Source organism: Cicer arietinum, chromosome 7 (assembly GCF_000331145.2).
Source record: "Cicer arietinum cultivar CDC Frontier isolate Library 1 chromosome 7, Cicar.CDCFrontier_v2.0, whole genome shotgun sequence".
In the NCBI taxonomy this organism is placed as follows: domain Eukaryota; kingdom Viridiplantae; phylum Streptophyta; class Magnoliopsida; order Fabales; family Fabaceae; genus Cicer; species Cicer arietinum.
In genome coordinates this window covers 53,025,247-53,039,166 of record NC_021166.2, presented here as the reverse complement: position 1 = coordinate 53,039,166, position 13,920 = coordinate 53,025,247, and the positions used below count along the sequence as shown (strand labels likewise).

The 13,920-nt window shown below is 36.5% G+C and overlaps 1 protein-coding gene across 2 annotated transcripts; it reads right to left on the bottom strand.

Annotated features, from left to right (window-relative positions):
• Window positions 1-323: 323 nt before the first annotated feature.
• Window positions 324-12,465, bottom strand: LOC101503799 (ATP-dependent helicase BRM). 2 transcript variants are annotated; one of them, XM_012718723.3, is made up of 14 exons: window positions 11,834-12,465; window positions 9,167-10,507; window positions 7,679-9,016; window positions 7,383-7,495; window positions 7,125-7,212; window positions 6,941-7,027; window positions 6,637-6,729; window positions 6,458-6,556; window positions 5,987-6,187; window positions 4,579-4,821; window positions 2,951-4,501; window positions 2,356-2,859; window positions 1,802-2,053; window positions 324-1,179 (listed from the first exon to the last, which is right to left on the bottom strand). In XM_012718723.3, the coding sequence occupies exons 1-14, from the start codon at window positions 11,990-11,992 to the stop codon at window positions 562-564; spliced, it is 6,687 nt and encodes a 2,228-aa protein (XP_012574177.1). In that variant the 5' UTR covers window positions 11,993-12,465; the 3' UTR covers window positions 324-561. The 2 variants fall into 2 exon arrangements, with proteins under 2 accessions (XP_012574177.1, XP_004510773.1); XM_004510716.4 differs by having other exon boundaries at window positions 6,473-6,556.
• Between the last annotated feature and the right edge of the window lie 1,455 nt (window positions 12,466-13,920).

The following is a 13,920-nucleotide window of genomic DNA, read 5'->3' as shown; positions in this document are numbered from 1 at the left end:
TAGTTTTTAAAAATTATTAAATAAATTTTAGAAAATTGTTTTAAAAAGAAAATTTAAAAAAAAAATTATTTAACAACTCTAATTTTTTAAACAGTTTTTAAAAGAAAATAATCCAAACAAATTTTATAATATTAAAATAGAGTATTTAGGATGTGAATCATCAAACCCTTGGTCATCATTCATATTTTTGTAATGTTAATTTTGTTGTTATTACTTTATTAGGCTTCAATCCGTTTTCTCTTTTCCTGCGTCACTAAAGTATACGTATGTAGCTTTTTGTCCCTAACATTTTGAAAAAACTGCTACACAATGAAAGAGGACACTGCAAAGATGAATATTTCAAACTATCATGAACCAAGGAGTTACTATACAATAGTTTCAGATACCTAAAATATAACAGACAGATATCAGAACCAAAAAAAAATATGGAGAACAACTTACATTTAACCCATTCAAGTAACCTAAATCTATATTAACATGGTGGTAAAATCTATATGATGTGCCACTAAAACTTTTGCTGAAACTAGCAGCAATATGTCTGTTATTATATACCATCTTACATTACATATGACTTGGTCTCCTCTTACCAGAATCTGTTCTTAGCCTCTTTACAGGATTTGCCCATCCAACTGACCCATTTGTTTGTTGAGATTGTTGACCAACCCAACCTTGACTCTGTTGACTTAATCTAACATCCTTAGGGACAGAACATGCACCAGGACTTCTCATAGGTGGTGAAACAGGACCTGTTCTTGGTTTCACTGAAGATTTCTCCCTCTCATTTCTTCTTTTCTTGCATACAACCAGTTCACCTGGATGAGTGAGCAGTGGAGGGGAATCATCCTGCTGCTGAGGTTGCTCTCGAACGCTGCTGCCGCAACCGGTTCTTGATTCCTTCGGTGGCACACGGACTCTAATCCTGCTGTTATCGCCGCTACTAGAAGCTGATCCACGTTGCAGCGGTCTGTGTGAAGGGTGTGGATCTGTTTCCACCTCGTTTATTAGCCTATGCCTCTTGCCTTGGCCAACTACAACTTGCCTTGGAGACGATATGGTAGTGGCAGAAATTGGACCAGTGAAAGAAAGTGCACTTCTTGCTTCTCGGAAGTCGGTGTCGGGAAATGCAATTTTCAATATATCGAAAAAGAGATCATGAACCTTCCTTGCTTCAGTTCTTACCTGAAAATAATGATACAGTTAACATCCATAAATCTAAGAATTGTACATCAAACAGCAATCTTGTTCTTAATGCAGTAAAAGATATACACAAGCTGTTCCACACTTGGGTGAACATTAGGAAGAATCCCTTTGAATGGAAGACAGAAATGCTTGAATTAGTTAATGCATGTAAAATCATTATAAAAACCAGTATAACAACAGTGATTTAATTTTCACATATATACCATGAAAGGAGAAAAGATGCAATGCCAAGTATACAAGAAACCAATGAATCTGTGGACTTTTACAAAAAATAAAGTTAAAAACTTTGGCTTAGATAGCAGAATGTGGTAACCACAACCAAACCAGAAACAATAAATCTTCAGGGTAATTTTTTACAAATGTTCAAAAGTTAGCATGGAAATGCTTCACTGAGTTCATTGACAAAAAAAGAGGTTAATACAGTTGTTATAGTTTATAATGCACAAGTAAAAATCAAACATCTAAGTTTCTTAATAATACAAAAACCCAGATATGCGAAGTTGTTTTTGGAAGACAACCATTTGCCATCTTGACAAGACAAATCAGCAAGAGCATCCGCCAGAAGCAATAAGAGTGAAAGATTTTGAATGATAAATCTCACCTCAAGCGAAAAACCATAATAATGCATCGCGCTCTTTAACATGAACTGCACGTCAAATACAAGATCTGTTGCTCCATTATACTCCAATTTATCAATCCTCTGATCAATCTTTCGTAGATCCAACAGGTTATTCCCAGATCCACCACTGTACCCAGAATTCTCAATCCTCTTCCACAAATCTGTTAACAGAGGTACAATTTGATGTCCTTCCTTGTCTATTCTCCTTTGGAGCTTGCTAATTACATTTTTGCACTGCAAGTACAATAATTGTATTAGTTCAAATTCAAAGAGTAGAGGCAAACAAGAGTGTGAAAAGTGGAAATGAAAAAGTAAAAAATATTTTCAGGATTTCAACTAGTAAAAACATTCATACTTGCAACCCTAGTGGGCAATCTTATTTAGTTACATTACAATTGTTGTGAATCAAAGAGAAAAAAAAATAAGAATTTCTGGTTCTTGTCATTGTAAGACATGCAATGAGACACACTCTCCATCCAGGAAAACACGAGACCTCTGTTGAACAAAAAAATAACTGTTCAATTTAAGACACATACCCTTCTCTGGATGATTTCTGTCATCCTAGAGCCATGGGCAGAGGATCCCTCCCAGCTTTCCCTGGAATGTTCGCCACCATCCTCTGAAGGTGCCGGTATGCTATTCAATCGAGTAGACTTTGGTGAGCCATGTAATTTGGATGTATTGGCAACTCTTCTTGAAGGTAAAGTTCGCTTATTTTTTAATGAAGTGTTTTGATCATTCCTGCCAGCATTGGAGTCTCCGTGTGATTTTGATTCTAGGTCAGTCCTCAGCTGTGCTTGATATTTACGGTCTGCTTGGACTGACAAACGAGGTGTCATTTCACTACCAGATTTATCTTCAGGCTTTTCAGTGGCATGACGGGGTCGGACACGAAGACTACGTTTGCGTTTAATCTTTGGTTTCTGCAAAACTTGTTCATCCTCACATTCATCGCGATCATGAATCCAACTTCCAGACTGTTGATGCTCTATGTGAGAATCAACAGATACTGCAATTTCTCCTTCCTCTAACTCATCCGTCTGGTAAAAATTATCAAAATTTAATCAGAACAAGATAGAAAACAATCACCAAAAAATAAATAAATTCAAAATACAAAGTGAAGCCACATACCATCCTTTTAGAAACGGAACCTGGCCGGGCATCTAATGCTGACAGGGAACCAAATTTCTGAGCGGAAATTGATGGCGATACTATCAGTGTCAATTTTTGACTGTCTGAGGATGATCCAGAGGAACCAGCTTCTTGAAGTTGAACCACCTGATTATTTCTGGCAATTTCTACAGATTGAGGAAATTCATATCCACCTTCACAAAGCAGACCATCTTCCAGCTGATGTTTATCGACGGGCTGAGCTCCATCAGCTCCACTATACCCATCATCTTCAAAATCCCCTATTTCCCCTTCTTCATTTGCATATCCATTTCTTTCTTCAGAGCTTGCTTCAGAGTATTCCAAATGTTCATCTTCCAGCTCTTTATAATTAGCATGCTTTTTAGGCCGTCCCCTTTTTCTTTCAGAACCAAGTTCAGTTGGATCCATACCAATACTACCACCCAATAAATTGTTCTTTGAAGGTCTTTTTGATAGAGCAGCAATAGCAGCATTAACTTCTTTTGTATTGGCACGAATCCATTTAGGCACGTGATCATAACGTGTCATATCCTCAACCCAATCCAGTTCTTCATCCATTTGATCAAACAATTCAACTTCCTCTTCACTCCTAGCAATCATGCGATTTACCTCAAGCAGTGATGGAACGTCATGGAGAGTTTCTTGATACCTATCTTCATCGTGTAATAATGTCTCCAAAGTCAAACGCCTTTCTTCATGTGTTGTTCTTTGATCGAAACGTCCAGCATTAATGACTTCATCAGCCATATCTATCTTATATTGCTGAATATTGTTCCTTATGAGGCTCTCAATGGATCCTATGTAGCGATCCTTGCCTACAAGTTCATCCTCCAGATCGACAGTGCCTCCACCTCTCACTTCATCCTCCTTCTGATGACTAGGGATTTTGTCGACAACTGCTTCCATGTAGATAACCTTGACTGGCCTTTTCTGTCCAATACGGTGAGCTCTGGCAACAGCCTGCTCCTCGTTTTTAGGGTTTGGATCAGGATCATAGATAACAACTGTGTCAGCGGACTGAAGGTTAAGGCCTCGACCAGCAGCTCGGATGCTAAGCAAGAAGATGAAACAATCTGAATCAGGGCTATTGAAGTCATTTATAGCTGATTCACGGTCTTCCAAACTAGTTGTCCCATCAATTCTTCTGTACACAAGTCTTCGCCACTGCAGGTATTCTTCCAAGATGTCAAGAAGTTTTGTCATGGTACTGAACAGTAGAACCCGATGTCCAGTTCTTTGAAGTTTTATGAGGATCCTATCCAGGATCCACAATTTTCCACAAGATTTTACAATGAATTCTTTAGATAAGTCACTGAAGAAGGGGTAATTAAGCAACGGATGATTGCAAGTTTTCCGAAGCTCCATGCATCTGTTGTTTAAAGTTTTATATTGTTTCACCTGGTAGGTGGGATTCTTCTGAATCTTACGTTCCTCATCCTCGGGATCAAGACGAAGGGTGCCAGTTGATTTGACCCAATCGTAAATGGCACTCTGGACGGATGACATTTTACATCTTAAAACTATAGAGTCCTGCAATGCAGCAGTAGTATTAGGACTGAAACACCAGAAATAGCACAAGTGGTCAAGTTAGGGGACTATGAACAAACCTTTGGTGGTAATGAGCCTTCAACATCTTCGACACGACGCCTGAGCATGAAAGGCTCGAGAATTTGATGAAGTCGATGGATTGTGATGACTTTCTTCTCTGTTTCAAGCCAATCATCCTCTGCATTTTGAGTAGGACCTTCCTTTTGAAATGGTTTTGAGAACCAATCGTGAAAGGCTTTCTTATTATCAAAAACCTCAGGAAGAAGTAAATTTAAAAGTGACCAGAGTTCCTTCAAATCATTCTGCAGAGAAAATCACACCGCAAATAATCCCATCAACAAAATTAACATTGTATCAAGTATCTATATGACTTATCAATTAGCATTTACTTGATACCAGCTCTATTAAGAATATTTCAATAATTTGGGGTAGAGAGCAACCAAGAAAAATCATAGATCAAGCCATTAAAGAGGATTTGGATTTAAATGGTCGTCTGTCATTGGACACGATTAACAATAAGACAGTATGGCATCATTTAATCCATGTACCCAACCTCACCTAGTGGGAAAAGACAATGCCTGTGGGTGGTGTTGCTGTTCACTTTTAACTTATAATCATTTATTTTGGTAGAGAAAACTACATTTTAATTAGGAATTATTTGTAAAATAACTTATAATACATTGCGGCAACAATTAAGCAAGCAAAAATGACATAATCTGAAATATATTTGACTGAAGTACATGGTAACGAGACAACACATTTGAGCACTTGATCCGTGATTAAATTACAGGCCAATAGCAAACATATCATACTATCTAATTTAGTAACTTGTGACGGAAAACAAAAACTTCGTGTACAACAGATAACTGTTAATTGACCTAGCACCACACTTAGCACCATCCTTCAGGTAGGCATGTCAACCAGGACTGCAAGCTCTGTTAAAGCTGATCTAAACTTATCATGTAACATACTTTATTGGCAGCAAACATTTGGAACAAAATTGATTTTTGGTTAAATATATATTTTTTGGCCCCATTTATAACTGGTTTTTAAATGGTTCTGTATATCTTGCTTCTCATCTGTCTTCATCACCTAGAAAGTTAAACTGCACATTACAACCCCTCATCCTTATATATGGAATGCTATACATTATATCTTGAGATTATCTAAATAAAAGTTCTAATTTGTACATGTTCAGATGCAGGTAAACTAATTCTTAACTCAGCTCAGCAAGTTAGTGCTGTTTTTGTGGCCTTCTTATGAGTCTGCGCAAATATTTAACATACAAACGAACAAATACTTGTTATAAAGGGAAACACAAGCTTAACAAGATCAAAAACTGCATATTTGATGGTAAAAAATGGTATTGCTTGAACCAGATAGTGCACAAAAGAAATAAAAGAATATACAGTCACAGACACTATTTGTTTACAATAATGTAGCATATTGTATCAAAAGAAAGCTGACCTGTAACGGTGTTCCTGTCAAAAGCAGGCGTCTTTGACAACGGTACCTATCAAGATCACGTGCTAAAACTGAATCTCTATCCTTCATTCTTTGTGCTTCATCAATCACGATATACTTCCAATCAATTTTTGAAAGTTTTGACCGGTCATACATGATGAACTCATAAGTAGTCACCAGGACATTAAATTTCAGAGCAGAAACCTATTGTAAATGTAGAAAAATAAATTAGGCAGTAATTAACAAAATAATACTCTTTATCTTTAACCGTAGAAGAATCAGGAGAGATATGATTTTATTCCCCCTTATTTTATTTTAATATGATTTTATTAGTACTTTTTCAGTCCATTAGTACTTTTAATTATTGGGACAGCATGTACTGTAATTTCTTCTATATAAACAGCCCTAGGTCGTAGTAATAAACAAGAGAGCATTTTTCCCATTACTTTCTACATTAACATTATATGTGATAACCTGAGGCACACATACTTGATGAAATAATTTTGTCCGATAATCCTTTCCTCCAGCATAAAAAATGCACGACACAGATGGCAACCACTTATATAACTCACTCTGCATAAAAATTGTTTTTCTTGTTAAAAAAATCACTGAGAATAGTAATATTAATCAAATGAGTAAGTTTAAAAACTCACCTTCCAGTTAACCATAACGGCATTTGGGACTATTATAAGATGTGGGCCATAGTTTCCTTTGAATTCCATCAAATATGCAATCAATGCCATAACCTATAGAGAGGAAAAAAATTAAGTTTATAGAATGGAACAGACAATTATTACAGTAAATTATGATATACTACCCTTATAAAATTTAACATGTCCCATATAAGACATAATAAACTTAATTATGAAATATGAAGTCACTCAGCTTCCAAAAAAGATTATGATAAATGTTCCTTCCTAATCTAAGGAAGAGAAGAGCAACAAAAATAAGGCTAACCTGTACAGTTTTGCCAAGACCCATCTCATCAGCCAAAATTCCATTTAATTTGTTGTTGTACAAAGAAAGCATCCATTGCAATCCAACCTTAAAAAAATTGTGCCAAAGCCTTGAAATCTTGTTCAAGAATACAACATAGAGAAATCGCGTAAAGAATAACTATTTCAATAACGTAGCAACCTACAAGCTGATAGTCTCTCAATGTTCCTGCTCGTAATAGAGACGGTTGTCTTATGATCATTTCATTCACGGCATGTGCGAGGTTATAATACCTGGAAAAGAGCAAATTAAATTAAGTTTAAAAAACAGTTATATAAAATGATCAGGAAATTTTAATCAATTCCCTCCTAAAAATACATAAGCGCATTTTGAGCCATTAATTTCATTACAATTACACCTTCGCTCAAGCATTTGTGTCAAAACTAAATTAACAAAAACTCACTTGTTGACAGATGAATTGTCTCTAGGAGCATTCATCTCCAGAAAACGATTCCTAATCATCACTTCCTCTCCGGCACAAGCAGCAGCAGCTCTGACTTCTTCTTCAGAAAGACCCTTTGGTCAAAAACAAATAACGAATCAGAAACATTTAAATGATGTCATAGAACATTAGAAACCATCAAAATCAGAATCCTCAAAACTAATTTCAATTTGTATAGAAAAAGTGGGATTTAACATAAAGAAATACTTTTTCTCAAAATATTGGATCAGTAAAGGGGAAGGGTCAGTGAAACATGCCTGCAATCGTGCAGCAGCTGCAGCTGCTTTTGATGCCTCCTCCACTTCCTGTTGATTTTTGGCAGCTGTTATCTTACTTCCTAATTTATGTAGATACTCTTCAGTCTGGGATAAGAAAGATGAAAGAACAGCATATCTCTCTGCAGCATCACCCGGAATGCTAGTCTGCTGCTCCAGCAACATCTCCCTATATCTGTCAACATCATTGTTTTTTAAGGCTTCCATCCTTTTGTTTCTGTCTTCATCTTTACGTTTTGAGAATTCCCGCAACATCCTCTCATGATATTTGGCCACCCCCCTGTTGCGGGCAGTACGGGCATCACGAATTGCCCAGTGTGTCTCAAGAAGTTTCTTACGCCATAGAAATATAGATTTGAGTTGCTTCTCTCTTGCAGCTCTCTGAGATGCCTGCACTTGTCTAGCAAGTTCCATACGCTGGCGTTCACACAGCCTAACAAACTTACGATATGGCCTATCTGGCATTGCCATTATCTCTTGTTGTTGTTGATCAATATCATCCCTCAATCGTGCCTGAAGATCTAAAAGGCGAATCTTTTTCTCTTCAATTTGCAGTCTCAACACAAGATCAGGCCTAATTCGTTTCCTCTCTAAGTTTACAGCCAGCAAACCTTCAATCTTCTTTAAATTTTCTTTCCGCTTCTTGTTAAGTACTTCCACGCCTTCCTCAAAAAGAAGATCTTTGACATCATATGCCAGTGATAAATTATTGCTGTTGTTTACCATCATTGATGATCCAAAGGAGTCATGTTTCCTAGTGAAGAAAGGAAAATCAAACAGGGGTCCATAATATTTTCTGGTTGGTCCCGCATCCTTTGGCTGAGAAACAGTGTTTGCTTGTGGAGGTTTTGTAATTTGCATTGATTCAGATACAGAGGCTTGTGGTGCAATAGCTTTTCCCCGATCTAATGCCGACTCATTTCTAACAGGAGCACTGTTATTTCCATGTTCACTGTCCTGGTTTGGCTTAAAAGAGCATCCAATTGTTTTTTGCTCTTCCTTTCCAGCAGACGATGTTGAAGCAGCAGGTTCCTTTGATACAGACGGCATAACAGCTTGGATATGAACTGGTGGTGGAGTAGGTTTCTCATCCCTTGAAAAGGATTCCTGCTTTAAAGAACTGAGTCCATTAACAGCAGGAGTAGATTGTGATTCCTTGGCTTTGGCCTCAACATGCCGTGGTTGTTCTGCCACAGTATTTCCAGCCAATTTGACTTGATTTTGTCCTCCCGCGGGATGGTTTGAGTGTTTTGCCTGCATCTCAAGAGGTGGTGGAGTGATAGCTTGAAGAAGTTCTTGTGGCAGAGTACCTTCTCCTTTCTATCAACCAACAGAAAAAGAAAATTAGTAGGAATAAGATTACGAATAGTACATATTTGCTGGGAGAATATACATATACATAGCACAGGCATACATAAGGTGACAGAATTAGAAACAACCGAATAATGAGAAAAGAATCAGAGATAGAACCTTCAACCGCCTAAATGCTAGTATCTGTGCTTTAAGAACATGTAGCTGTTGTTTGGTAAATCCACTTCGCTTATCAGGAATCTGAGCTGGTGCTCCTTGAGGTTTGGCATAATTTCCCGAACCTCCTTCTTTTGTTGGACCTCCAGCCTGAGGTGTAGATTGGTTTAACTGCCTGATGTACTGCATTTGAGGAGGTTCTGCACCAGAAGATGAGCTTTTAGCATTCAAAGGATGGTCTGCGCCTATGTTAACAGTTGCAGAGGATTGCTGAGAATGCATAGATGGAATTACATTTCCACCTTTTACTTGTTGCCTTGGAGGAGCTTGAGACTCTCTACCATGAACACTGAATTGTTGCATAGCCATGTCAGCGGAGTGACCAGCTGTACCAACATTAGTTGTTGACCCAAGATGGCTGGCGGGAACTGTCTGTCTGGCTTTCGAAGAACCTGACTGCCCAGACACGTCGCTAGATGAATTAGCATGTGCCGAGCTCTCACTTGCAACCGCTGGAGAATTAACCTGCTGCTTTGAAACAGGTACATGTGATGACTGTGCACCGATGTTGCTCTCACTGACCTTTGGTTGTAAGACCATCCTTGACTGCATCAGTGGAATGAGCTTTGCCATTAAGTTTGCATTTGTAGGATGTGATAAATCGATATTATTTTCGCGTGCCCATGCCTGCATGGCCTGCAATTGAGCAGCTACTGCAATCTGAGTGTTCATAACATTTTGAATGCCTTGCTGTGCTTCTGGTGCTTGAATAGGTCTCGTCATATTTCCAGGTATTAAGTGGCCACTGCCCGGTCCCACAGTTGAAGACTTTCCTTCATTCTTCTGTTCAGGTGCTATCTGATGTCCTTGCTCCATCTGCTTTTCTCCACGAGCAATGTGTTCAGATGAATTCCTAGAAGACGATCCTTGAGCTTGATTCGCTGCCTGCATAGACATAATCTCCTGCATTTTCAGATTTCCCATACGCATTTCATGCTCTTTTACGGATGCAGGGTTTAACATTCCCATCTTAGGTTGCTGTTGTGAATGAATTCCCATAGCAGGCGGCCTTTGTTGCGCAGCCTGGAAAGCATATTGAAGGTATGCTTGGTGGACAGGGTTTATCATTTGCTGCTCGCTACCTTGACCTCTGAGCTGTGCATCTTGGTTGGAGCCATGTTGAGCTAAATATGCTTCAATCTTGGTTGGAGCTGTGCATCTGGGAAGTTGCATAGCATTAGGAGGTGAGAAATTGTTACTCCCAAATGCACCTTGACGCCCTGCTTGATAAGCTAAATATGCTTCATTTCCTTCAGGTTTTCTAAGCAGTTGCTGTTGAAATGACTGCATTCAAATACAGTTACGTTAAAGTCACGGTTACATAACACTAATCGTTTGGCAGAAATGTTGCACTAAAAACAAGACAGACATAATAAGATAGTAATAATAATAAAGCAAATTTCATTGTTTTCAAGACAGGCAAAATTCTACAAAAATTGCATCAAGCCATCGAGTATAACAAGATCATATGGTTCCAAGACTTGCAACTGTAGTCATGATGATGATTTCAGCTTTTCAAAATTTAAAAATACGAAATAGTACTCCTTGGAAAATAATGAGTTGTGACAAACTCGCAAACACCATTATGACGCATGCAGAAAATTAGTCCTATATTAGCCATCACACCATTTTGAGAAAGAAGTCGATACCATGATGATTTTCCCATTATGATAGCATTATATACAAAAACAAATTCAACAAGAAACAGACGAATTTAAAATTAATGACATCCCTCAAATTTTGCCACTATTAAGCAATAACAGTAAGTTATAAGCGGCGGGGAGATAAAGGTTAAATCAACATTAAGCAGAAGCTGACAAGACAGCAATTTAACACTTTCAATCAATCAACATGATTAAACCAAGACAAATACAACAACATCACCAGAAGAGAGAAAATGAGAGGGGAAGCGAAGAGGAATTTAAATGAAAACACAAACATCAAGTTTTATCAATTAGACTTTTCATCATAATGCTCATCAATGTCGAAAAGGAAACTCAGAAAATAAATAGTAAAGACCGAATAGTTATGTTTTTAAATAAGTAAAAGTCAAATATGAACATATATTAAATGCAACAAAGACCAAATAATTATTAAAAAAAAATCATAAAGCATAGAGATTGAAAGGAAACATAACTGGAAAAAACTGACAATGACATTACTCAATTGCACCTCAAGTTCAATGATTACCGTAAGTTTTGCACTTTATACTAAAAAGTAACACATTAACACATGCCTAGTTTGACTCCTCTTTGTACACCAGAAAAATTAATTGTTCTTGAAATATACAAACCGCAAAACCCGACAATCTAGGACAGAATACAGACATGTACGAGGTTGTCATAATAAAAACCCAAAAAAAAATGAAAATTTCACCACAGCCCAAATTCCAACACACTCCCAATTCCCAAAACAGCACAAGCTTATTAACAAGTCATCAAAAGTCAAAACCTATAAACCAAAAAAAGCAACCCCTGCACACGCACAACACTAGGCATCATCAACATTCAACACTACCTAGCCAACTTCACTGTAAACCATAACTCATGAAAGTAACATGTTCAATTCAAAGTGTTATAGAAATTCAGCTAAAACCCATAAATTCCACACCTGCCTAGAACCTAACTGTTGCTGATGCTGCTGCTGCTGTTGTTGCTGCTGCAAAGATTCAAACCCTAACTGTGATGCCGAAGACGAAGAAGACGGCGAAGCAGCTGCCGACGAAGTCGACACCCGCCCCCCCGCCCGGCCAGGTCCACCGGATTGCATACAAACTATCCCAAATTTTCAATGAAGTACCCGTGGCAATAAAAGAACTCAGAATTTAGATCACTCTCACTACAAAAAAAAATTCAAAATTCGTAAAAATCAAGAGACCCCATAAAAGGAAAAACCTCAAATCCCTCCAAAAATTGAAGAAAACCCCAAACTTTTCGGGTTTCCTGAGCTTGATTATAACAACATTATTCTTTTTTGCCCCTTTTTCTCTCTCTAAGTGAAGATTTAATACAGCGATTTTCTCTCTCTAAAAACCGCAAGTTTCGGTGAGAAGATGGATCTTGGGAAGAGAAGGGTAATAGAGAGTGAAGTTGTCCAAATCGGAGTAAAAATTCCACTATGTGGGTCGCACGCGATTGTGCAATTTTGGGTCAAACCCTAACGATTTTTTTCTTTTTTTAAAAAAATGAAAATGTTTTTTTTTTGTTAGAGAGAAGAGAGAGAGAAGGTTGAGAGTGATAAGAGAGTGTTTGTTGTGTTGTTGCCTTTATGACAAAAAATTCAATACTCATTTACGGAAGTATCCTTTGAGATTGTCCCTACTTTCTCAACAAAATTACTCACTTATCCCTTTTAAATCATGCATTCAATTCATGACTAATGAGCAATTTTCTTTTTATTGTTTCATTAATAATTTAATGAAATTTATGAATATACTCACTATATATTTTCTTTTTGTTACATTACTTACTATAGTGTAATAATACAGTAATAAATTGACTCCAAAAACAAAATACAGTAATAAATAATATATATTCCATTTGGAATAAAATATAATTATAAAAAATAAAAATAAGATTTTCTGTATATATTAATTGTATAAAAATATTTTATACTATCAATTAATCATAATCATTTTATTTTTATTATAATTACTTTTAAACTCAAATATATAAATGATTGTAACATATTAATAATGTTAAAAAAAATTATATCAATAGTATATAACAATTACACTCAATAAAAAAAATTAATATATTTACTTTAAAATTTAGATGAAATATATCATTTCAATTATATATATCATTATTTTTTTGAAACAAATCATATATCTATCATTATTATATCACTTTGTTATATTATTATCCTAAAATATTTCTAAAATTATCTATGTGGTAAAAGTTAATTGAATGTATGGGTAAATTTTTTTAACCGAAACAATACATATTAATTAAACATGAAGCATCACATTTTTAATGTCATACAACATGTAACAATTTCAAAATATAGTCGATTTTCGTAGACAACTAGGACAAATGGTCCCGTGATGGATTTTACATGTAATCATTAATGAATGTTGGAGTTTCATCAGATCCAACAATGTAACATTCACTCCAAATCAATTTTTATCTCCCACTTTGTTATTTCTCTTTGCTTTGGACTACTCCATCACCAATACAATAACCTAGTACACAATGCCACTATCTACTCCCCCACAAAATTTGTTAACAGCCTAGTGAAAGAACCCTGCACTGGAGAACATGAAATTGAAGGTGTATGTTGAAACCTTCGCTTTGCATATGTTGTCGCTTGATCATGCTTTTACACTTCTTTGAGCGAAATTCGAATGTTTTATCTGTAAAAACAACAATGAATCTAATATTTTTTGTCTAGAAGCAATGTTCGTCAAAATCCTTATCTTGGATTCCTCCCTCTCCAAAAATATCATCATTTGGGATTCTTTTGTCTGATGTTTCAACATTAAAATATTTTGTACTAGCATCATCACCACTATTCTGTAAATCATTTCTTTTATCAAAACATAAAGTATACAAATAAGGGGAATAAGATATGGGTTGTTGTACCCGTAGAAACCATAAACAACGTGACAATAGAAGTGAGAAGAGAGACAAGAGACAATCTGCAATGATGGAGCTTGTTATATATAAACTATTTTAGTTATGTTATTGAAATTCATG

Excerpts from the sequence above, each read along its gene's own strand:
- LOC101503799 (XM_012718723.3), bottom strand. The coding sequence starts at position 11,992 with ATGCAATCCGGTGGACCTGGCCGGGCGGGGGGGCGGGTGTCGACTTCG. Across the intron at positions 7,496-7,678 it reads CAGCTGCTGCACGATTGCAG|GGTCTTTCTGAAGAAGAAGT; the intron begins GCATGTTTCACT and ends TTTTGACCAAAG. Across the intron at positions 4,502-4,578 it reads AAGGCTCATTACCACCAAAG|GACTCTATAGTTTTAAGATG; the intron begins GTTTGTTCATAG and ends GCTGCATTGCAG.